At 45.0% G+C, this 25,691-nt stretch overlaps 2 protein-coding genes and 1 pseudogene across 3 annotated transcripts; 2 read left to right on the forward strand and 1 right to left on the reverse strand.

Annotated features, from left to right (window-relative positions):
• Window positions 1–1,913: 1,913 nt before the first annotated feature.
• On the reverse strand, window positions 1,914–6,701 carry RPUSD2 (RNA pseudouridine synthase domain containing 2; the record flags this gene model as incomplete). The annotated part of the gene is made up of 3 exons (XM_081082757.1): window positions 1,914–3,524; window positions 4,454–4,750; window positions 6,075–6,701. 3 exons carry the CDS (start codon window positions 6,699–6,701, stop codon window positions 2,790–2,792), a joined length of 1,659 nt encoding a protein of 552 aa, XP_080938883.1. The 3' UTR covers window positions 1,914–2,789.
• Window positions 6,702–10,666: 3,965 nt separating this feature from the next.
• Window positions 10,667–22,340, forward strand: CCDC32 (coiled-coil domain containing 32). Its single transcript, XM_081113057.1, has 4 exons — window positions 10,667–10,723; window positions 12,807–13,062; window positions 17,771–17,927; window positions 21,278–22,340. Exons 2-4 carry the CDS (start codon window positions 12,819–12,821, stop codon window positions 21,414–21,416), a joined length of 540 nt encoding a protein of 179 aa, XP_080969183.1. The 5' UTR covers window positions 10,667–10,723; window positions 12,807–12,818; the 3' UTR covers window positions 21,417–22,340.
• LOC308527590 (MICOS complex subunit MIC27-like) lies at window positions 14,624–15,408 on the forward strand (annotated as a pseudogene). Its single transcript has 2 exons — window positions 14,624–15,074; window positions 15,199–15,408. The product of its transcript is annotated as an MICOS complex subunit MIC27-like (transcript).
• Window positions 22,341–25,691: the final 3,351 nt, after the last annotated feature.

Here is a 25,691-nt window from a genome sequence, read left to right on the forward strand (position 1 = left end):
CGGGCTCGATTCTGGTCAAGGGCACATGCCTAGGTTGCAGGCTTTCAATCCCCAGTAGTGGGCATGCAGGATGCAGCCAACCAATTAGTCTCTCTCATCATTGATGTTTGTATCTCTCTCTCCCTCTCCCTTCTTCTCTGAAATCAATAAAAAAATATATTTTTTTAAAAATGGGCAAAAAAGAGCCCTGGCCAATGTGGCCCAGTTGATTGAGCATCATCCCATATACCAAGAGGTCACTGGTTTGATTCCTGGTCAGGGCACATGTCCAGGTTTTAGGCTCAATCCCTGGGAGTGTGCAGAAGGCAGTCAATTGATGTTTCTCTCTCACATTGGTCTTTCTTTCTCTCTCTCTCTCTAAAATCAATAAAAACATTTTTCAAATGGGCAAAAACCTGAACAGACATTTCTCCAAAGAAGATATATAAATGGCCAACAAGCACATGCAAAGATGCTAAACAGTATTAATCAATAGAGAAATGCAAATCAAACAAGATTAAGACTTCACTAGGGAAATGCAAATGAAACAAGATTGTAAGACTTCACTAGGCAAACTATAATCAGAACAACAGAAAATGAGAATTGGTGAGGATGTGGAGAAATTGGAAACCTGTGTTGTCGATGGGAATGTAAAATGGCTCAGCCACTGTGGAAAAGTTTCATGACTCCTCAAAAAGTTAAACACAGAATTACCATATACTCAGCAATTCTACTCCTTGGTACATACTAAAGAACGAAAAATACAAATTCGAACAAAAATTTGTACACAAATGTTCATAGCAGCACTATTCACAACAGCCAAAAGGTGGAAATAACCTAAATGTCCATTAACTGATGACATGTAGTGTACTCATACAATGGAATATTATTCAGCTATAAAAAGGATTGAGGTACAGATGCATACTATAAATTGGATGAACCTTGAAAACATTATGCTAAGCAAAAGACATACACAAAAGATCTTTTATTGTATGATCCCATTTATTGTTTTATAATTTTAAAAGAATGTTTTTATTAATTTCAGAGAGGAGGGGAAAGGGAGAAAAGAAAACATCAATGATGAGAATCATTGATCAGCTGCCCCACACTGGGGATCAAGCCTGCAACCTGGGCATGTGCCCTGACCAGGAATTGAACCATGACCTCCTGGTTCATGGGTTGATGCTCAACCACTAAGCCATACTGGCTAAACATATGATTCCATTTAAAATATATATTTTATTATTTTTTACAGAGAGGAAGGGAGAGGGATAGAGAGTTAGAAACATCGATGAGAGAGAAACATTGATCAGCTGCCTCTTGCATACCCCCTACTGGGGATGTGCCTGCAACCAAGGTACATGCCCTTGACCGGAATCGAACCTGGGCCCCTTGAATCCACAGGCTGACGCTCTATCCACTGAGCCAAACCGGTTAGGGCACGTATGATTCCATTTATATAAAGTGTCTAGAGTAGGCAAATCCATCGAGACAAAAAGTAGATTAATGGCCCTGACTGGTTTGGCTCAGTGGATGGAGCGTTGCCCTGTAGACTGAAGGGTCCCAGGTTCGATTCCAGTCAAGGGCATGTACCTTGGTTGCGGGCACATCCCCAGTGGGAGGGTGTGCAGGAGGCAGCTGATCAATGTTTCTCTCTCATCAATGTTTCTAACTCTCTATTCCTCTCCCTTCCTCTCTGTAAAAAATCAATAAAATATATTTTTTTTTTAAAAAAAAGTAGATTAATGGACCCTGGCCTGTATAGCTCAGTGGCTGGAATGTCAGCCTATGCACTGAAGGTTCAATTCGGGTTAAGGGCATGTACCTGGGTAGCAGGTTGAATGCCCACCCTGGTCAGGGTACATGTGGGAGGCAATCAATGTGTCTCTCTCATATCCATGTTTCTCTCTCTCTCTCTCTCTCTCTCTCTCTCTCTCTCTCTCTCTCTCTCTCTCCCCCTCCCTCCCTCCCTCCTTCCATCTCTCTGGGAAAAATATTCTCAGGTGAGGATTAACAGGGAGAAAAAAGTAAATTAATGGTTACCAGTGGCTGGGAGGAAGGGGAAATGGGGAATGACTGCTTATTGGGTATGGGTTTCCTTTCGGGTGATGAAAATGTTTTGGAACTAGAAAAGGGTAATGGTTGCAAACACTGAATGTGCTAAATGCCACTAAATAGTATACAATTATGGTTAATTCTATGTTATGTGAACAAAAAAGGCCCTGACCTGGTAGCTCAGTTGGTGTCTCAATACACCAAGGTTGCAGGTTCGATCCCATCAGGGCACATACAAGAATATATAAATAAGCAGAACAACAAATTGATGGTTTTCTCTCTCCCCCTTCTTATCTCTCTTAAAAAAAGGAAGAAGCCCCAGCTGGTTTGGCTCAGTGGATAGAGCACTGGTCTGCAGACTGAAGGGTCCCAGGTTTGATTCTGGTCAAGGGCACATGCCTGGGTTGCAGGCTCATTCCCCAGTAGTGGGCGTGCAGGATGCAGCCAATCAATGAGTCTCTCATCATTGATGTTTCTCTCTCTCTCCCTTTCCCTTCCTCCCTGAAGTCAATAAAAATATATATAAAGAAAAAAAGCAGTAAGAAAACCAGACTCACAAGGTATAAGGTATAAGCCAAAGGTACACATTTACAAACCAAAAAGTTCCCAAACTAGCTGGAGGTAGCAAGTGTAAGCAGTTCCTTTAAGTGCCCAACTTTACTCCTTACAGAAACATTGAGTACCAGCTGAATGGTCAGTTCCTACTCCATGGCTTCTTCCAACCCAAGAAGTGATCCCGCCATAGGCCACAGCTCTCAGTCCTCTTGCCAGTCATCCTGTGCCCAGGTAGGCATGGGTGAAGAGTACTCAAAACCTGGCCCTTTATAGCGCAGGGCGTGCAGAAACATCACAAGGTCCTGGGGCAAGGGGTCCTGTCGCACCAGTCGGCACTCTGCACAGAGGGGGTCTATTTCTTGATTCACAACATCTGTTTCAGCTGCAGCCCCTGGTGCCAGGGCCTTTGTGTCCAGGTCCTGAGGGGCCGCCTCAAGTACTCCATCCGTCTTTTGAGCAGACGCAGCCAAGTCTTCTGGGTGGTCCCTGCCCAGCTCTGCGGAGGGAGCGGTAGAGTCAGTGAGTCCTGGGGACAGATCGCCGTCACAGAGATCTAGCACGTCCAGGCTCTGTTTGGCTTGGTGTTCTGCAACCAGGTCCCGTAGCAGCTCCTCATCTGTCTTGGGAATGTGGCCACCTCGGCCCCGGGAGGGGCCCCAGGCCCCTGAGTTGTAGATGGGGTCATTAAGGATGGGGTGGCCCAGGAACTGGAGGTGGACTCGGATCTGGTGAGTGCGACCTGTGAGCGGCCGACACCGCACCACACTGGAGTGGCCGTTGTAGCTCAGTCTCTGGAACACTGTCTCACAGGGTTTGCCCCGAGTATCTACACGGCACACCCCTACCTTGTAAGAGACTACCAAGATGGGTTCCTTGCAGGTCACTTCCTCGGAGGGGAACTCCCCCTCCACCCGGCAGACGTATTCCTTTTCCAGCTACAGGAGGGAAGAGGGAGAAAATCAGCACAAAGCCTAAACTCATGAAGCCCAGACCCACTGCAAGCGGTGAGCAATGCAACAGTGCCAGGCAGAGGAGGATGCAAACCCCACCCCCACCATTTGCCAGTTTCAAGATTTCGAGTACATTACTTAGCCTCTTTAAATACCATTAACTTGTCTAGAAAAAGTAAGATTAGAAATGCATTAACCTCAAAGGGCTGTTATAAGGATTCAGTAAGTTAGGCTCTAATGTACTTGGTACTTAGTCTGATATACAGTAAGCACTCAATAAATGTATCATAATCAGATCCAGAATTACAAGTCTCAAGACCACAATCAGTACCACTTAATTATTCTACCCAAGCCTCTTCTAATTTCATTCACAATCTTTCCACCAACGAGGCTCTCCCCCAAACCTTGAAAACCTTGCTCAGCCTGTTGGCACTGTAAAACTTCAAAAGAACTGCCCTGGCCGGTTTGGCTCAGTGGAAAGAGTGTCGCCCTGCGGACTGAAGGGTCCCAGGTTTGATTCCGGTCAAGAGCATGTACCTTGGTTGCGGGCACACTCCCAGGGGAGGTGTGCAGGAGGCAGCTGATCGATGTTTCTCTCTCATTGATGTTTCTAACTCTCTATCCCTCTCCCTTCCTCTCTGTAAAAAATCAATAAAATATATTAAAAAAACAAAACAAAAAAACTTCAAAAGAGCTAACTACCAAGATAGGCAGTGTATGCCATCTCTAAAAATCTCTTGAAACATAAGAGATAATAACCTGTTTTGGGTACTTTAGGTGTTGACCTCCCTGAAGGTAGGAAGCCTGGCCAGACAAATACGAAGGCCCACTTCAGATAGAAGTCAGTGTTGCCCTTTTGACACAGCATTTGTGAGCCCAGAAAGTGACGTGCATGAAACAAAAGCCAGGCTCACCTGCCGGTCCCGAACTTGCTCATGTACCCTCTCTGAAACAGCTGCTGTCTTGGCAAACATGAGGACCCCCGAGGTAAGGCGGTCGAGCCGATGCAGTGGGTGTAGCTCCTTAAGCTGGTGCTCCTTGCCCAGGATGAAGATGACCGTGTTGTGCCGGAAGCGGCCACAGGGGTGGACAGGAATGGAAGAGGGCTTGTCTACAACCACCATGTCTTCACTCTCAGCCAGCAGGCGGATAGGCTCTGCTGTGACTGGTGGCTCATGCCTGTGCACTGTGTTCCGCAAGAAGTCATTGTCCTGCCGATGACATAGGCAATTGTTCAGCCCAGGGACTAGCAACCTATAATCAGTCAACCCCACACACAGCTTCCTCTCTTATTTATTGACACGAAAGAATGGTCAAAGTACATCCTTACACAAAAAGCGGTATGCACAGTGCATATTCATGTTGTAAAAATGCAGACAGACAGCAGGCACTGAAAAAGAACTAGAAGGATAAGGCACAAAAAGGTTAATGGTACTATCTCCAGGTGGTGAGATTATGGGTGGTTTTTTATTTTGCTTATTTGTATTTTCTCTACAATAACGTTATATCTAATTTCACTGAACTTCCCTAAGCCTTTGTTTCCTTATCTATAACATGTGACAGCTAGACCAGACGCTTGCTTTTCAAAATTGGGATGGGAGAGAGGACTCAAGTCACTCATTCCCCAAATGTTGAGATCGCCTTGTCTCCCCTCACCCCTGGTGAGCCAGGGGTGTCTGGTACCTCTTGGCTGTAAAGGAATTTTAAAGAAGGGTCAAAAGCACTGGGCTAGCCGAAACCGGTTTGGCTCAGTGGATAGAGCGTCGGCCTGCGGACTGAAGGGTCCTGGGTTCGATTCCGGTCAAGGGCATGTACCTGGGTTGCGGGCATATCCCCAGTAGGAGATGTGCAGGAGGCGGCTGATCGATGTTTCTCTCTCATCGATGTTTCTAACTCTCTATCTCTCTCCCTTCCTCTCTGTAAAAAATCAATAAAATATATTAAAAAAAAAAAAAAAAAAGCACCGGGCTAGACAGCTCTAGTCTTTATCCCGGACAGTTCACAATTCTATCATCTTAGTCTCTATAATAAGTAATTTAAGTAGTTATAAGAGCACAGGCTCTGGAGGTGACACTGTTGCCTTACCTCTGTGAGGTTTACCTTAATTTAGTTTCCTCACAGGTAAAATGAGGTGGCAATACCTACCCCACAAGGCGATCGATAAAATTAAATGTTATTAAAGTTCTCAAAATGCCTAACTCTGTACCCAGTAAGGAGACATAAATAGCTCTACTATACTATTTGTACAGAGATCCACAATGCAAAATAGAAAGTGATCAATGTCCGTGCCAGTGGCACAGACTGCATAAAAGGAGCCACAAGAATTCCAACTTCTATGCTTTGGAAACAAGAAAACAGTGTTTCTGAAGCACTGAGGCTACTTGCGGCGATGGGGTGGGAGGAGAGGGCTTTGAGGCTGTTTCCAGTGAAAATGAGAAAGCCTCGGAATTACCCCGATTTTACTCCAGTACCTATGGCCACTAACTCAGGGAAAAGAATCCCTGCCCCCTTCAGACCGGCCCATCAGGACTCCACCTTGAGCACGATGCTGAGGTCTTGGACCGGCTCCTCGTTGAGGCGCAGGCGCCCCGCTCGGACCGCGGCCTCGTAGTAGGCCAAGGGCTGGGCTCGGAACTCGGTACTGAAGACGTGCAGCAAGCTGCGGCCCACCCAGCGGCCTTTGCAGTAGGTTCGGAAGTCAAAGTAATAGGGCCGCACTTTGCGCAGGCCGCCCTCGAAGTAGTAGCTGGTCTCTGCAAAGTGCTCATCGCCGAAGCTCACCCCTGCCCGCCGCTTCTTCGGGGGCGGCACGACGCGCTCCCCGGGCGCGCCCCGCCGCTTCTTGCGCTTGCCCGGGCCCGGCGCTGCAGCCGGGGCCTGCTCCTCGCTCCCCGCCACCTGCTTCCCTACCCCCGGGGCCAACTCCACTCCCGCGGCTGCCGGCTCCGGGCGCCCTGGGGGTTGCTCGACCCTCGCGTCGCCGTCCGCGTCTCCGTTTAGCTGAGCCGGAGACCTCCGCTCGCTCGCCGCCTCCGCCCCGGTGGAGAGCATGTCCGCCATCCGGCCTCCGCGGCCACCCCAAGTCCTGGCAAGGCTGCGGCACGGGGGGCTCAAACTCCGCGGCACGAGACCCCGGAGCCACCTGCAGCCGCCCAGTCTCATACCCACGCGGGCGCCACTGCTGGGTCGCGACCTGAAGACGTCACTCAGCACCAGCCAATCAGCGAGGCCCAACGGGGACAGCGCAGGGAGGAAGTGAGTTGAATGACTGGCGTGGCGAGTTGAGAGGCTGTGAGGGCGACTCGCCAAAAGCGTTGAATTCATGTAGATATACTCAAAGTTCCTTGGTTATGGAAAAGCTCCTGGAAGGAACATAGTGAAAACAAACAGACTTTAAAACAAAACGGAGCGCTGAATTCCGAATATGCTAGGCATCTCTAAGCATTGTGTTGTATGCTTTCAAAGAATGGAGCTCTTCCCAGCGTCCCTTGCATCTTGTTCATTGGTGTATCTGGGCTCTATCCGGCAGGCAAAGCCTTTGGCACCCGAGGCACACAGCAGAGGAAGCAAGCATCGTGTCTGACAAGATAGAGTTGGAGGCATCTGATTCGGGGGCTCGCAGGGGCGGAGGTGCTTGTGCCCAGTTCCCAGTCAGCAGTGCCAGCTGCAGTGGCAGTGTGGTGTTACTGTATTTATATACCACAACTTCGTTATCCACTCACCTATGGGTAAACACTTAGGTTGCTTCCATATCTTAGCTATTGTAAATAGCCAAGTTTGTTTGGTGAGCAGGAAATCAGAGAAAAGGACATAAGTGAGTCGAGAGACCATGGAGTAGTTTTGTTTTTCTTTATCTTTATTGCTGAAAGTATTATACATGTCCCCTGTTCCCCCCCCCCCCATTGACCCCTTCCTCCCCACTCCCGCCCCCTCCCCAGGCCTTCACCCCACTATTGTCTGTGTCTATGAGTTATGCATATATGCATGTAAGTTCTTCAGTTAATGTCTTCCTCCCCCTACCTCTTTCCCTCTGAGATTCGTCCGTGTGGTGCATGCTTTCATGTCTCTGGATCTATGTGTATTTTGTTTGTCAGTTTTATTCATTCGATTCCACATGTAATGAGGTCATTGTAATATATGTCTTACTCCGACTAGCTTATTTCACTCAGCATAATTCTCTCCAGGTCCATCTGAAATCCCTCTTTTTTACAGCTGTATAGTATTCCATTGGGTAAGTGTACCACAGCTTTTTTATCCACTCATCTATTGATGGGCACTTAGGCTGTTTCCAGATCTTAGCTATTGTAAATAATGGTGCTATGAAATAGGGGTAGGTATTTTCTTTCTGATTGGTATTTCAGGCTTCTTAGATATATTCCTAGAAGTGGAATCACTGGGTAAAATGGAGTTCCGTTTTTAATTTTTTTTGGGAAACTCCACCTGTTTTCCATTTCCACCAGCAGAACATTGAAAAAAATGTAGTAGGGTTCCTTTTTCTCCACATCCTTGCTAGCAGTTGTTGATATATTGATGGCCATTCTAGTAGGTCATTTTAATCATACTCAATGGGCAAAAACTAAAACCATTTCCCCTAAGAACAGAAACAAGACAGAGTTTCACCACTTTTATTCAACATAATATTGGAAGTCCTAGCTATAGCAATCAGACAAGAAGAAAAAATAAAAGACATCCAAATTGGAAAGGAGGATGTAAAACAGTCATTATTCGCAGATGACATGATACTTGTACGTAAAGTCCTAAAGATTCCACCAAAAAACTAGATTTAATAAATGAATTCAACAGTGTAGCAGGATACAAAATTAACACTCAGATATCAATGGTATTTTTATTCACCAATAATGAACTCTCAGAAATAAAATTTTAAAAAACAATCCCATTTGCCATTGTAACAAAAAAAGTAAAATACTTAGGAATAAACTTAACCAAGGAGGTAAAAGACCAGTACTTGGGAAAATTACAGAACGCTGAAAAAAGAGATAGAAGGAAGATATAAACAAGTGGAAGAATAGGCCATGTTCATCTATTGGTAGAATTAACATAATTAAAAAGTCCATACAGTGGGGCCTTGACTTATGAGTTTAATTCGTTCCGTGACGGAGCTCATAACTCAGATTACTCGTATGTCAAATCAATTTTCACCATTACAATGACACGTGATGCTGGGCTGATGTTGTGGCATTCACTGTGACGTTCGCTGAGCCAACTAGTGGGGTATCTGAAGCTGGCTCGTAACCCGAATTTTAGCTCGCAACTCAAAGCAAAAAATCGGCCGAGAGACGGCTCGTAACTCGAAAAACTCGTTAGTCGGGACACTCGTAAGTCAAGGCCCCACTGTACTGGCCATGGAGTGGTTTGATGAAGCATCCATAAGCCTATGAGACAGATGTATTCTGTGAGTCAGATGCTGCCAGACTCCTGTTACATAGGATGGTAGTTGGAGGCCTCAGGATCCTTCTGTGGGAGATTCCACTCACCCATTCATTCCCTGTAGATAAGCTGTCAAAATCTTGCCTGCTCTAAGTTCCTTTTTTTGTAACCTCCTTGCTTTCCACTTCCTTCTGTTTGCACATTCTAAGAATGGTTATAAATATGAGCAACAGAGGACCTTGTAGTTTCCTTTCACATACTGGTAGTTACTAACACCATAGCCACATTAATTTACTTTGGACACATCTAGACACTCTATCATAAGCCAAGTTACTTCTACTGATGGTTGGCTAATGTCTTTCCACACGTTCTTTCAGGAGTAACTAGCTTTGGAAATTGAGGTTGTAGGGGCGAGCAAGAGTTGCATCTCAGCCTACTGATAATCCCTCAAAGATACCAAAGGTCACTTCCTTTTATTTATTTTAAATTTATTTTTTTGATTTCAGAAAGGAAGGGAGAGATAAAAACATCAATGATGAGAGAGAACCATCAATTGGCTGCCTCCTGCACACCCCCTACTGGGGATTGAGCCCGCAACCCAGGCATGTGCCCTTGACCAGAATCGAACCTGGGACCCTTCAGTCCACAGGCCAAAGCTCTATCCACAGCGCCCAACCGGCCAGTGCCTCACTTCCTTTTAAAAAGTGTTTCTGACACACACCTCCCAAGACCACTCGCTCCTTTATGTACTCTGGCTACACTTCTGTTCTATCCTCTATAACTATTTGCTGTTATTTGTAAAGTTGTCTGCCCTATGATGTACCCTCTTACACTAAGCCAGCAGTTCTCAACCTGTGGGTCACGACCCCTTTGGGGGTCGAATGACCCTTTCACAGGGGTCGCCTAAGACCATCGGAAAACACATATATAATTACATATTGTGTTTGTGATTAATCACTATGCTTTAATTATGTTCAATTTGTAACGATGAAAATACATCCTGCATATCAGATATTTACATTACGATTCATAACAGTAGCAAAATTACAGTTATCAAGTAGCAACGAAAATAATTTTATGGTTGGGGGTCACCACAACATGAGGAACTGTATTAAAGGGTCGCGGCATTAGGAAGGTTGAGAACCACTGCACTAAGCTGTGAAGACCTCCGGGACCCATACCGAGTCTATCTGCCTTGAATTCCCGCTTAACACAGTGCTTAGAACACAGCAGGAATTTGGCTATTGACTAAATGAATGAGGAAAAGCTTCATCACATGAATGGGACAAGGGTCTCCTGTAAGGGACGAAGTCTCCTCCTACCCCTTTAAAGCCCCAAAGTGCTATAACTTGGGTAGCGAAGGGCTGAAATTTTTGAAGAACACCGGCCCAGGCAATTGCTGAAGAGGTGAACTTGCTCAGGGAACCACGCCAAGTCAAAGGCCTTGGAAACCGGGCTTCCTCGTCCAAGCAGGGGACGGGGGAGGACGCCGCCCGCGCGGCTGGAACAGCAGGAATAGGCGCAATCAATCAAGTCCGGGGAAAGCGGTAGCCGGGGTACGCGGCTCCGCCGTTTCCCGGCAACAGGCTAGCCCCGCCCCCCCGCCCCCCGTTTCCTTGCACTCAGCTCCTCACTTCCTTATCCACGCGACCTATCCACGCACAGACCATCGCCAGGTCGGCGGTGGTTGGAGGGTTTCCTGGATCCGTCACTCGGAGACTCCGCCCCCCATTTCTTCCGGCTGCCGGAGACGGAGCGGAGCGGAGGGTTTGCGGGCTGCCCGGCAGGCAGTTGTGGTAGGTGGGGTGGGGCGGGGCGGGGGGCCCAGCATTTTGTATCCGCGGTGCCGGCCCCATCCTGGAACGCCGCAGGGAGGCCTCGGAGCCTGACTCATCCCGCCCAGCCCGTCCTGGAGGCCGGAGTGACGGAGGCCCGTCTGGACACCCAAGTTCCCTGCGCTGTCCGGGACTTCCTAGGAGGGGCGGGGGACCGGGCTCCGGGGTGAGGCAATGTTTGGTGTGGGTGCGTTTGCCAGCGGTTCTCAACCTGTGGGTCGCGACCCCTTTGGCGGTGGAACGATCCTTTCACAGGGGTCGCCTAAGACCATCCTGCATATCAGATATTTACATTATGATTCATAACAGTAGGAACATTACAGTTATGAAGTAGCAACGAAAATAATTTTATAGTTGGGTCACAACATGAGGAACTGTATTTAAAGGGCCAGAAGGTTGAGAACCACTGGGGGTGGGGGTTCATTGCTCCCCCTGGCATTAGTTCATTCAGGGCTGCCTTGAGTACCTGTCCCGTTGACTTCTGAGCCCTTGGGCTGGTTGGGCTCTCCTAGAATTGGAATTAGTCAAACCTTTCTGTTGGCAGCCTTCCTAGTCTCAAAGGCCTATCCTGTAAGACTAGATAGTTAGGAAAGCCTCCAGGACCTACCTCTGCTAGGGCCACTTTCAGTATATTCCCAATCAGGCAGAATGATATCTGGTAAAAATACGGATTTTGGAGCGGCACCGGTCTGGTTTCCAATCCAGAATTCGCCATATATCAGTAATTACCCTTCCGGTCCTCAGATCCTACAGATTCTTCATCTGCACCATGATGAAAATGTCTATTAGTGTTTCTACTGAAATAACACAAGCTCAACTTCTACCTCTAATGAGCAAATGGGCCTTTGCATATGACAGTGCTCTCTGAGAGACACTTTTCACCAAGCAGCACTTTTATTATCCTTGTGCATATGGAACTGTGCAAGACCTTTAGTGCCTTATTGAAAACGGAATTTAATTAGCTGAGGACAGAATTGTTGAATCTGGGAGCTTTTTGGAGAAAAGTGCAAGCTGATTGTCTTCACTGGAAATGTCATGAAATGTGCACGCCACCTGTGGGATGTGTGTGTGTGTGTGTGTGTGTGTGTGTGTTTTAAAACATACAAAAGTAAAATTTGCCATTTTAACCATTTCTAGATATATAGTTCAGTGGCATTCACATTGTTATGCAACTATCACCACCACCCATCTCTAGAACTTCCCAAACTGGAACTCTGTACCCATTAAACAATAACTTCCATTCCCCCATTCCAAAAACCCCTGGCAACCACTGTTCAGTTATCTGTCTCTATGAATTTGACTGCACTAGGCACCTTACATAAGTGGCATCATCCAATATTTATCCTTTTGTATCTGGCTTGTAGAAATTCCATTTTTAAAATATATTTTATTGATATTTTTACAGAGAGGAAGGGAGAGAGATAGAGAGTTAGAAACATCGAAGAGAGAGAAGCATCAATCAGCTGCCTCCTGCACACCCCCCACTGGGGATGTGCCCGCAACCAAGATACATACCCTTGACAGGAATTGAACCTGGGACCCGTCAGTCCGCAGGCTGACATTTATCCAGCTAGGGCAGTGGTCGGCAAACTCACTAGTCAACAGAGCCAAATATCAACAGTACGACGATTGAAATTTCTTTTGAGAGCCAAATTTTTTAAACTTAAACTATATAGGTAGGTACATTGTTATTAACTTAATTAGGGTACTCCTAAGGCTTAGGAAGAGCCACACTCAAGGGGCCAAAGAGCCGCATGTGGCTCGCAAGCCGCAGTTTGCCAACCATGGGGAGGGCGTAGAAATTCCAGTTTTGAAGACAAACTTCATTGTGAAAACAACTTGAGTGCAGAGCCAAAAGAGGAACCCAATTACCTTTTTGTCATCTTTTTATCTCTAATACAGAAACCTAATAGAAGACATTTTAAGTTTTGTTAAAGTTCTTAAAAGCCTATACCTTCAATGGGTAAACATATATCTGAATACCACATACTTACACTGTATCCTTAACGCCAGTCCTTGCTCACTTAAGCTTCTGTTTTTTCAGCTCACATTCCAAATGAAAATGTTTGAAAGCATTGACTCTACAGCTACAAAATCTGGCCCGGATCTTTGGGCTGAAATCTGTTCCTGTTTGCCAAATCCTGACCAAGACGATGGTGCCAAAAATGCCTTCTCAGACTCCTTTATGGATTCTTATCCTGCAAGCACAGGCCAGAGAGAGGCCCCGGACTTTGCTACTGAGCCAGCTATAAAGCCTTGGGCTCCCTTGCAGGATTCAGAAGTGTATTTAGCATCTTTAGGTAAGTGAGATGGCTTTTTTTAAAAAATCATAAACTGACGGTTTTAAAGATTCTTGTTGAAGTTCCTTTCCATTAAACCTGGTTTTCTGTTCTTTTTTTAAAATTCTCACCCAAGGATATTTTTTCCATTGATTTTTAGAGAGAGTGGAAGGAAGGGAGAGATCAGGAGAGAGACATTGATGTGAGAGACACATCAATTGGTTGCCTCCCACACAGGCTCCAACTGGGCCTGGGGCTCCAACCTGCGACCCAGGTATATGCCCTTGACTGGGAATCCAGTCGAAACCCTTCAGTGCACAGGCAGACAGTCTAACCATTGAGCCACATCAACCAGGGGTGGTTTTCTGTTCTTAAAAAATTTTTTTTGTCCTCACCACGTGTATCTGTCAGGTGTAAGTAAGTATAGGGGTTGTTTCAGGCTGGTTGTGGGAAGGATCCCATTTTTCTTGTACATAGGGATTAAAATGATCTTTGCAATCTCTTACCTGTTATATCTAAATTCTGCTTTATGCCCTAGCTGGTTTTGCTCAGTGGATAGAGCATCGGCCTGCGAACTGAAGGGTCCCAGGTTCAATTCCAGTCAAGGGCACATACCCGGTTGCAGGCTTGATCCCCATGGGGTAGGGGGCATGCAGGAGGAAGCCTATTGATCTCTCATCATCCATGTTTCTCTTTCTCCCTCTTCCTTTATCTCTGAAATCAATAAAAAAATATATATTTTAAAAAATAAATTCTGCTTTATTTCTTGCCTACTATTGGTGGCTCATATATTCAAATAACTCAAAAATATCAAATCTTATGCTATCCTAAAAGAAAAGGTCATGGCCTAGAGCTACATGTGGATTTATGATGCTACAGTTTGAAAAACTGTTTAGATAGATTGATTGTTGGAATGGGAGCATATTGACATAAAATTCATTCTGCCTCTTGTTAGCTATTTTATTTTTTTAATATTTCCTGAACACATCTTCACAGTCCTGTCTTATGGCCTTAAATGTAAGTATTTAGAAATATACTAAATATACAAGAAATAGATTCAGATTGTTCCGGGCTAGGGGAAAGAGAAATATCAGTCGAGGGCAGTAATGGTCATGCTTTAAACTTGTAGTATATTTTTATTAACATTCATGAGACCCATCTACGTGTCACAAAACCAAACCTAGGAATAATTGTTTAAGGAAGGAAAGGCAATTCAGGAAGAAGAAGCTTTTAAGAAGGATAGAAAGAAGAGTCAGAATAGAGTTTACATAATTGCTGAGAAATACCTTGGAAAAACAAAAGGAATTTGTAACTGTGTACTGGAGGAAAAGATATGAGAAAAACAGGTGGGATGATGGATAATGAGAAAGATGAGGGTGTATTGTGAGATTCTCAGGAAGCCACCAAAGAGGCTATGACCATGGCTGAGGAGGTTGGCAGTTCTGTTTTGTGGTAGTCAGAACATCTGTTTAATGATGATAAGGAGAAGAAGCAACATTCTGAAAAAACTAAAAAACCAGATCCTTTGGCTTGTTGGTGCTCTGTGCCCAAGGGTTATAAGAAACTTTCATGGGTTACGGACATGGTGGCTGTTAGGATGGGAAAGCTGACAACTATACCTGCAAGTCTGATGTCTGCATTTATATGTGCGCATGCAGCCAGAGAAGAGGGATCCAAAAAGGAGCTAGTGAAACCACCTCTTCAGTCTAAATATGTTGAAGAGCAGCCTGGTAATTTACAAGTGGGCTTTGGCTCTATCCACACTGCAGCTGGTCCTTATATTGGCTGGTGCAAGGGTGTTTATGTCCTTGTGGAAAATGGGATAATGGATACAGTACAATTTGGAAAAGAGGCATATGTTTATCTTGAATCCACCACGGAATTTTCTTCTGAAAACTGGACTGATTAGTTTCAGGATTGGCAGGCTTGGTTTCAGCAAGAAAAGGTTCTAGATTTAAGAAAATTAGTTCTCCACTGGGACGGACCACTTTAGGAGCAACTGTTTATCAGTTCAGTCCGTAACAATTGCAAAGGTAACTAGAAAAAAGGCATATGGTACAAGCCAGAAAATTTGTGAAGCAGGTAAATCATTATGGAAAACAAACAAACAAAAACACCAAAAAAGAATCACTTCCTGAACCTAAAGAAAAAACAAAGCTAGGAAGCTCTATTGAAATAGAAATACCTGCAAAAACAACTCACAACTTGAAACATTCCATTTCTTTGCCAACAGAACTCAGCTCTGAAACAAAGACCAAATCAGAATTCACCTCAGGTGCTACACAGTTCATGCCTGACATGAATCATGGGTCACAAGCAGTCCCCTCTAGAAGGTGTAGATATGTACAGCAGCAGAAGCTGAACTAGTCTAATAGAGAACTACGGATGTGTGAAGTTCCAAATAATGACGAAAAAGATCATGTAATAAGTAACTGTGACAGAGTACAACTTAAAGCAAGTTTATCCTTTAGATCTTCTAATGGATAGTTTGGCCTGTCACATAAATGTTTAAAACACACACAGCAAATATAATTCAAATACTATTAAATGATTAGTGAAGAGGCAGTAGTATTAGGATGCATTTGATGACTTTCAAGGGTGTTTATAAAAACAACAAACAATAGAGTGACTATGTGAACATTTATGAGACTAAAATTTGAAGAAACATGTATGTGTATATATAAATACTTATACATATACACAGGTATATGTGCTTTAGCTTTTTGTAATTAATGTCAGCTAAATTAGAATGGTGTATGGAAGGATGTGTTTTTTATTTCCCAGAGCTGGAATAAAATACCCATATTTTATGACAAAATAAAAGAAGCTTTCATGGGTTCAGTGATAATTTTGATTGGTTCAGAAAGTTAAAATTCCCTTGATATTTTCTAAAATCAGATAAGATGATGATTAAAATTTTCTTCTCTGAGGAAAATAAGAATCATTTCTGGCTCCTATGGCAGAGTTTGGGAGACAATGGCAGGCAGGTTTGGAGTATGTAATGGCACCTGCCTCTGCCTGCCCAACTTAGGTCACACCTGATCATGGACTCAGCACACTCAGAGAGGGGAAGACCTTTTCCAGCCCAAAAGAGCACCTTCCACCTTGACAGCCAAGGACAGACAATATAAAGATTGTTTTTTTGTTTTGTTTTTTTAATGTATTTTATTGATTTTTTATAGAGAGGAAGGGAGAGGGATAGAGAGTTAGAAACATCGATGAAGAGAAACATCGATCAGTTGCCTCCTGCACACCACCTACTGGGGATGTGCCCGCAACCAAGGTACATGCCCTTGACTAGAATCGAACCTGGGACCTTTCAGTCCTCAGGCCGACGCTCTATCCACTGAGCCAAACCAGTTAGGGCTATAAAGATTGTTTTTTATTGCCAAATAAACTATATCAAAGATAATTCACTAAGATCACCAATTAAACCTTAGTCAGTTCAACATGAGATATACATAATTCTTTTCATATCCTCAAGGAGAAAAAAATTCCTCAAATATTTTACAGGTGTTCTACATGGGTGAGCACTTGGAGGTAACTTGCATCAACAGAAGGTACTTACTGTTTTAATCAGTGGATGCTAGCTGATGTGGCTTATCTATAATAATAAAAGGGTAATATGCTAATTAGACCATACGTCCTTCTGGATGTCCTTCCTGACAAAGCCGGGGCCGGAGGGAAGCCAGCCCAGGTTCTGGGTGCCTGCCTATGGCCAGAGGAGGGAAGCCTGGGTCCCAGGTGCCGGAGGGAAGCCGGTGCCGGCAGCCGGGGGAAGGCAGGCCTATTCTTGCATGAATTTTCGTGCATTGGGCCTCTAGTTTAGAAATGAACACAGGATTGTAAATTATAAAGTTTCCATTGGTTCTGGGCTTGTTGTTCACCATCCCCAAAAGCTATCATTTACCCATTTATTATAGTTGAAGGCAAGACTAAACAAAGGCAGAAGGTACATGGTGATACCCTCTCTTGTATTCTTCAAAAGGGGATATCTATTCTCAACAGTTCCACTTAAAATGCAAATAAGAGTAATTAAACATCTATCATCAGGAAGCCATATGGACCACTCTCAAAGAGATTACAAGATGTTTGTTTTTATTAGGCTCCAACATCCAGGCCCAAAGTTGAGCAACTTTAAAAAATGTTGGGAGATTCCTTCTCTTTAATCAAGAATTTAATCACACATAGAAATCTTACAAGTCTCTTATTGAGTTCTTATCAAGTCAATTTTAATGTCTAATGAACCATTGGATCTCTCATCATTTTCTCTAAGTCTTTCTCATGAGGTTTGGCAACCACTTTATGTCACTGTAACAAAAAGAAAAACCATTTACTCCTCAGAGAGACTGTTTTCAAGGAGTTAAAAAAAGATGATAGTATACACATGTCAAGCCAGGGAAAACAAGCATTCCTTAGAGAGATACCTGCTGGGCTTCTGTGACTTCAAAGAAAACATGCCATCAATTTATTATGAGAACGTATGGCTTTTCCCTTTTCTGGGGTTAAACATTTATTTGGTGCAATGTAGAGTGAAAACATTGTACAGGAAAAGGAAAATTGTACATTTCTCTTTAGCTGCCCTCCTTAAAAAATTAGGTGGTTTTTTTTTGTAGAGAGTGTGGATGTACTCATCAGTCAGAGAATTTTTGAAGTTGGCATTTGCAATTAAAATTTAGTTTCATTTCATATCACCTTCCTTGTTAAGCTCCATTTCTTCTCTCTTTAGAGAATAAACTGAGAAGAATCAAAGGTTTAAATCAGGAAGTGACTTCTAAGGACATGCTTCGAACCCTGGCTCAAGCCAAGAAGGAATGCTGGGATCGGTTTCTCCAGGAAAAGTTAGCATCAGAGTTCTTCGTGGATGGACTTGATTCTGATGAGAGGTAATTGATTCCCAGGCCAGTTCTAGGTGACAGTCTGTTTTACTGTGGGCATTTCTTTTTCTCTAAAGAATTCAGGGAGGGTGACATCAGCGTTTCTGAGTTAAAATCATCCTTTGTCAATTTGCTCTATTTGCTCTTAGTACAGCAGCAGATTTTTGAGAAAGGGTATTTTTGCCAAAAGGCAAATACTCCAGCCACATCTTGATCACAGATTGGATGTAGTTGAGTATAAACCATTGCCCCTTTTTTTAAAAAAATTTTTTTATCCTCACCCTAGGATATATTTTTTATTGATTCTCGGAGAGAGAGGAAGGAAGAGAGAGAGAGAAACAATCTGTTGCCTCCCATACATACCCCAACTAGGAATTAAACCCACACCCTAGGTATGTGCCCTGATCTGAAATCAAACCCGCAACCTTTTTGGTGTAGAGGATGATGCTCCAACCAACTGAGCCACCTGGCCAGGGCCATTGTCTGCATTTTTAAGTGCATGTACATAAAGCACTTGAGAAAGTAGTAATCAGTCAACAACTGGAAATATGTCTTCTTACCTCCGAATCTCTGTTGCCTTACAGAGTTTCTGTCATTTTGTAGCCTCTCAAATGTATGTAGACTAAATGAATGATTTTCTTAAGCATCTACTGAGTGAAGGCACTGTGCCTGGTGTCCTGGTGGAGGGGAGATGTAAGGAAGTTTAACACCCCCTTTTTTTGTCCTTGTAACTAGTTGGGGAGAGATGACACATTGGTATAAAGACGTACCTAATAATATGAGGCAGCATGAGAGAAGAGCCGGGTGAGAAGAAGCGACAGAACATGCTTTAGGAGTTGAGAGACCATTGAGCTCCCTTTGGGCTCTGGTGTTTGTGCCAAGGGAGGAGGCAGGACGTGAACAGTACCTGCAGGTGGGCCTGATGCAGAAAGGGGAGAGAGCATTCTGCCACAAGGCAGGGGATGCGTGACACCGGGAAAATGGCTCTGCCACTCAGTGGTGGTATGTTCTTCGGGGAGTAAGCTGTGTGTGCCTCAGTTTCCTCCTCTGTGAAGCACAGGAAACCTCATAAGGTTATGGTGAAGGTTTAGTGAGTTACTGTGTGTGAAGTTCTTAGAACAGTCCCTGATACATGGTAAGTGCTATGTAAGTGTTAGCTATTATTAATATTATTCTTCCTAACAGAATGTTATTTATTTATTTATTTTTAAAGACTAGTTTATTGATTTTTAGAGAAAGAGGGAGAGAGAAGCATCGATGGATGTGAGAGCACAGTATGGATCAGCTGCCTCCTGCACGCCCCCTTACTGTGATTGAGCCCACTCCTGGGGCATGTGCCCTTGACCAGGAATTGAACCAGCAGCCTTTGGTACATGGGACGACGTCCAACCAGTGGAGCCACACCGGCCAGGGCACTAACAGAATTTTAAAGTTCAGTAACAACTTAGTCAAAATAAGATCAGTGAGGGGAATAACAACCTCAATTTTAACAGAAGGTCCTGAGGGGAATATGACTTAATCTAAGTTTACAACATATCTTTGACATTGATTTTGAGAGTCCCATTGTGTCAGATGAAGATATTGCTGCTGAAATTGTGGGCAATATGTGATAAAAACTCCATACGTTTTATTTTTTAATTTGCAAAGTAGCTTCACTTACATTATCTTAAATACCAAATCAGCATTCCCCGAGATCCTTCAGAAATCGGTGTGGCATCTAAGGTCAGGCCAGCTACCTTCTCAGGTAAAGAAAAATAATACAAATTTTGCTCTTTTCTGTATTTAAAGGCTTAATCCAATTGAGCTTTAAACTGCCCCAAATACAAAAGACTTGAAAATACACTGATTCCTGACTCACTAATAATTTGGTGTTTTCTCTCCCCTTGAATATTTCCTTCCTTTCCAGCTCTAAGAAGAAAAGATAAAACTTTCTCCTGCCTAATTCTCAACTAAGAATTCTTTTTCTTTGAAATCAGATCAGCACCAAGGCTCGTTAACATTTCTGTGTATTTATCAATAGCTGAAATAATGTAGTTTTCCCTTCTCTATAGAAATAATTGAGCCCGGCTGGCATGGCTCAGTGGTTGAGGGTTGACCAGGAGGTCACGGTTCGATTCCTGGTCAAGGCACATGCCTGGTTTGTGGGCTTAATCCGCAATAGGGGGGCGTGCAGGAGGTGACCAATCAGTGGTTCTCTTGCATTATTGATGTTTCTAGCGCTCTCTTCCTCTCCCTTCCTCTCTGAAATCAATAAAAAATATATTTTAAAAAAGAAATAATTGAAATAATTCTATGAAAAGTGTGGTAGGTGAAGATTAAATGCCTGTGCAGCATCTGAGTCCCCTGAGCAGGGCTGTTGCTCCCCCAAGCCTACATCGGTGGGAAAACTTCTATCGTTCAGAGCACAGTATATATGCATTTGTTTTCAAGCTTCAAAGTTTGTTTTAAACAGAGGCCATTTTGTAGGGGATTGTGTGGTTCTTCACCTACATGATGGCCAGGAAGGCCACCCTCTTCATGCTTTTGGCAAGGGAGTCATGGCTGAGCAATCCAACTGTGCACAACACGAATCACCATCCCTGACAGATGTCTTAAATCTGCTGGTTATGGCTTTATTTCTTGGCTTAAGACTTTGTGCTGTTGAAGAGCATAGAATGGGGTTAACATTATTTCTGGTCATTTATATTTTACTGTGAATGTCTGATGGCTGTAGAGTGAGAATCCTGTGTACTTAAGGAAGGTGGCGGGGAGACCACCCCTCCCTTCCCCACAGATCCAAACCAAAAAGGGCCTTCTGGCTTGGTGGCCATTCCTTTATGGGGACATTGCTGTTCAAGTGTTTCCATCTTGGGGATTTGTTGTAGGGTGAACTAAACAATCAAAAAGCCCACAAACAAGCAGAATTGCTCTCAGTGCAACCAAGCATCATTGATTCTCAGACTATCTCAGGTCTGACATTCCAAGACGCTCAGGTTTTTGCCTCACTAATAATTTGGTATTAATTTGAATGTTTTCTCCTCTTGACAGTTTCTCTCCTCTTTTGAGGGGAAACAAAAAGACAGGACTGAGGCATTAGCTCTCCAGCTGTTCTCATCAAGCCTCAGAGGCTCTGCATTCCAAGGGGTTCCCGATGCTGCTTACAGCCAAAGGGCCCACCAGGGGATAAATTATGCCTGGGAGCTGCCAGGATGCACAGCTGTCAGAGGAGTATCCTCTTCTCCCCACGTTAGCAGTGAAAAACAATTGTAGGAAGAAATTGGTTGTGGGTGGGAGGGCAGTGCTTGAGTAACTGAGATAATCATTAAGTAATTAACCATCCAGGTCTGATGCAGTCACCCTTTTCTCTTGCTTTTTTCTAGCACCTTGGAACATTTCAAGAGGTGGCTCCAGCCAGATAAGGTGGCCATCAGTACAGAGGAGGTCCAGTGTCTGATTCCTCCAGAGTCACAGCTGGAGAAGCCAGTGGCTGGGGACGAGCCAGCGGCAGCGGAACAATAAATTACAAGTAGACAGACAGACACAGATAGACAGGTAGACACACACACACACACGCACGCTTGTGTGGAGCAGCTGTTTTGAGTCCAGAGCGAACAGTGGGGAGCCCAGTGGCAGTATCAGCAAGGAGAAAACTGGAGGGCCAAAGCCCAACCTTCCACTCCACAAAGCAAACAGCTGTGGGTACCCGAGGACTTGCTTGGGGCTGGAATGTGTGTCTGTCTTGGATGAAGTGACTGACCCAGCGCACGCTACATCAAAATACCCGTTTCCTTATGTCTCAATCTGTGAGACAGACAGCTTGCTTGAGCTCTGGTGGTGCAGGTGAGAAGTCTACTGAGAACCTAGTGAAGGACCCAGATGTAAATGTATTTGGAGCAGCTGATGCCCTTGTGTATTATGTTTAAGTTAAGTGAGCCATATTTATCCTTGCCTCTTCTGGATTTTCCTACCTGTGTCCCAAGCATTCCCTGGGTAACTTGTCAGGGGTGAGTGGGGCCAAGGAAAGTGAAGTCTGCCTCCTTAAATCCAAGCCCCATTTGGGGCTTCTCTAAGTCCATAATAAATGTGAGGACTTTAGCAAAAGAGCCTGTGCTTTTCCTTTGATTTGTTCCTTGTGGGGCAAATGGACAAAAGAAATGTGAAAAGGTGGGTGTTTTTCTGTGTGTGTGTGTGTATGTGTGTGTGTGTGTGTGTGTGCGTGTGTTTAAATTTCACTAGTGGTTTCTCCCCTAACTTCCTCCTGCACTTATAAAGGGCTAAGTTCCAAATTAGACTTGCAAATATGGTTTTGGTAATAGATACCACTGCTTGAATGGTTCCCTGCTTGCTACTTGTAGCAGCTTTTTTGGATGAGCCTGTGCTTCCCTCCTTATTTATGGTGCTGTTGTTCAGATGGTGGTGTCCATATAAAACTTTTCTCATCAGAACAGCTGTGTGTGTGGTGCAATTGACCTGACTCCTCCCTGAGAGATGCTCCCAGGCAGTGGGGAGGAAAAACAAAAGCATGCCAATGCGGATGAGCTGGTCACTTTTGTCAGCCTGCTGTTTTTCACATGTGCCCTCTGACAAGCCAAACCTCAGCGCTCTGAGGGGTACACTTCTGAGGCCACGGCTCGATGGAGCTTCTTCCTTGGTAACAGGTTCCTGGTCCCTAATGATGAGCAGGGTGGCCATATACATCTTCAGAGAACATTTGTTTGTTTTTAAATTGAATTTATTGAGGTGACATTGGTTCACAAAACCATACAGGTTTCAAGTATACAACTCAACAAAACATTATCTGCACACTGCATCGTGCACCTATCACCCAAAGTAAAGTCTCTTTCCATCCCCATTTATCCCTCCTTTGCCCACCTCCACTTACCCCCTATCCCCTTTCCCCTCTGGCTATCAGCACACTGTTGTCTGTGTGTGTGTGTGTGTACACATACATACATACTAGAAACCCAGTGCACGACTTCATGCACCAGTGGGGTCCCACAGCCCGGCCTGTGGGATTGGGCTGAAACTGGCTTTCCAACATCCCCCAAGGGGCACCAGATATGCGAGAGGGTGCAGGCCAGGCCGAGGGACCCCATTGGTGCATGATCAGGGCCAGGGAGGGATGCAGGAGGTTGGCCAGCTGGGGAGGGATCACAGGAGGTTTCCAGGGCGTGTCCTGCCTGTCTCAGTCCCGATCCGCTGGACCCCAGCAGCAAGCTAACCTACTGGTTGGAGCATCTGCTCCCTGGTGGTCAGTGCACGTCATAGCGACTGGTCGACTGTCTGCCCCCTGGTGGTCAGTGCACATCATAGCCAGCGGTTCAGCCCTCTAGCAAATCCAGTGCCCCTCGGGGGATGTCAGAGAGCCGGTTTCGGCCTGATCCTGCAGGCCTTAGCATATCATTAGCATATTACGCTTTGATTGGTTGAACAGACGACCAGATGACCAGACACTTAGCATATTAGGCTTTTATTATATAGGATATTTGCTTAATCCCTTCACCTTTTTTCATCCAGCCCCCCAATCCACCTTCCCTCTGACAGTTGTCAGCCTGTTCGATGTATCCATGCCTCTGTTTCTATTTTGTGAAGGACCCAATTTATTTTGTTCATTAGAGTCCACATATAAGTGAGATCATGTTATTTGTCTTTCTCTGACTGGCTTATTTCACTTAGCATAAAAATCTCCAGGTCCATCCCTGGTGTCACAAAAGGCAAAATTTCCTTCTTTTATAAGCCTGAGTAGTAGTCCACTGTATAAATATACCAAAATATACCATTATTTACTCATCTATTCATGGACACTTGAGTTGTTTCCAGATCTTAGCTATCTAATCTAATAAAAGACAAACATGCAAATTGACCATACTGTCGCTATGCCTTAAGCCATACCCACCAGCCAATCTGAGTGACTATATGCAAATTAACCCAACCAAGATGGCGGCCGGCAGCCACGGAGCTGGAGCGAGCAGGAGGCTTGGTTGCCCCACTGATGGAGGAAGCCAAGCTTCCTGCCTGTCGCGGCCAGCTCTGAGCTCCACTGAAGGCAACAAAGTTTCAATTATAGAAGATAAACCCCAGATACCTGCTTTCAGCTGGCCCTGGCCACAGAGCTGGAGCAAGCAGGAGGCTTGGTTGCTCCAGTGATGGAGGAAGCCAAGCTTCCCGCCTGTCGTGGCCGGCTCTGAGCTCCACTGAAGGCAACAAAGTTTCAATTATAGAAGGTAAATAAATCCCATAATAAAAAAAAAAAAAAAAGGAGAGACTGGGAGCTTCCGTCGCTGGGGGGGTTTGGCCAGCCTAAAAATGGCCCTCAGCACCTCACCCAGACTGGCCAGGCACCCAGTGGGGACCCCCCCAACCCTAAAGGGGGTGTCGCCAGCCTGAAAACAGCCATCAGCCCCTCACCCAGGCTGGCCAAACCGCCATGGGGTGAGGGTCGCCACTGGGGGGGAGGCTTGACCAGCCTGCAAACAGCCATCAGCCCCTCAACCAGGCTGGCCAGGCACCCCAGTGGGGACCCCCACCCGGAAGGGGGTGTGATCAGCCTGCAAACACCCATCAGCCCCTCACCCAGGCTGGCCAGGCACCCCAGCAGGACCCCCCACCCTGATCCGGGACACCCTTCAGAGCAAACCAGCCAGCCCCCACCCGTGCACCAGGCCTCTATCCTATATAATAAAAGGGTAATATGCAAACTGACCCTAACAGCAGAAAGACTGGGAATGACTGGTCACTATGACACACACTGACCACCAGGGGGCAGGCGCTCAATGCAGGGGCTGCCCCCTGGTGGTCAGTGTGCTCCCACAGGGGGAGCTCTGCTCAGCCACAAGCCAGGCTGATGGCTGCCAGTACAGTGGTGGTGGTGGGAGCCTCTCCTGCCTCCTCAGCAGCACTAAGGATGTCAGACTGCAGCTTAGGCCTACTTCCCGCTGGCAAGTGGACATCCCCCCAGGGCTCCTGGGCTGCCAGAGGGATGTCTGATTGCCAGCTTAGGCCCGCTCCCCAGAGGAGCGGGCCTAAACCGGCAGGTGGTCATCCCCCGAGGGGTCCCAGACTGGGAGAGGGCACAGGCCGGGCGGAAGGGACCCCCCCCCCCAAGTACATAAATTTGTGTGTACCGGGCCTCTAGTTGTAAATAATGCTTCAATGAACATAGGGGTGCATATATTCTTTCAAATGAGTGTTTTTGTTGTTTTTGGATATATTCCCAGAAATGGGATTGCTGGGTCAAAAGTCAGTTCCATTTTTAATTTTTTGAGGAAACTCCATACTGTTTTCCACACAAGCTGCACCTGTCTGCATTCCCACCAGCAGTGTACTAGGGTTCCCTTTTCTCCACATCCTCTCCAGCACTTGCTGTTTGTTGATTTATTGATAATAGACATTCTGATTGGCATGAGATAATATCTCATTGTGATTTTAATTTGCATTTCTCTGATGATTAGTGACACTGAGCATTTTTTCATATGTCTAATGGCCATCTCTACTAGTATGTCCTCTTTGGAGAAGTGTCTATTCAGGTTCTTTGCCCATTTTTAAATTGCATTTTCTTTGTGTTGAGTTTATAAGTTCTTTTTTTTGGTATAAGTTATTTTTATGTTTTAGAAATTAACCCCTTATCAGATATGTCATTAGCAAAAATGTTCCCCCATTCCATAGTTTACCTTTTCATTTTGTTGATTTTTTTTTTGGCTATACAAAAGCTTTTTAGTTTGATGTAATCCCACTTGTTTATTTCCTCCTTTTTTTCCTTGCTCAAGGAGATACATCAGCAAAAATATTGCTATA

The sequence above is a fragment of the Myotis nattereri genome, assembly GCF_964212035.1.
Source record: "Myotis nattereri genome assembly, chromosome: 1".
Classification (NCBI taxonomy): domain Eukaryota; kingdom Metazoa; phylum Chordata; class Mammalia; order Chiroptera; family Vespertilionidae; genus Myotis; species Myotis nattereri.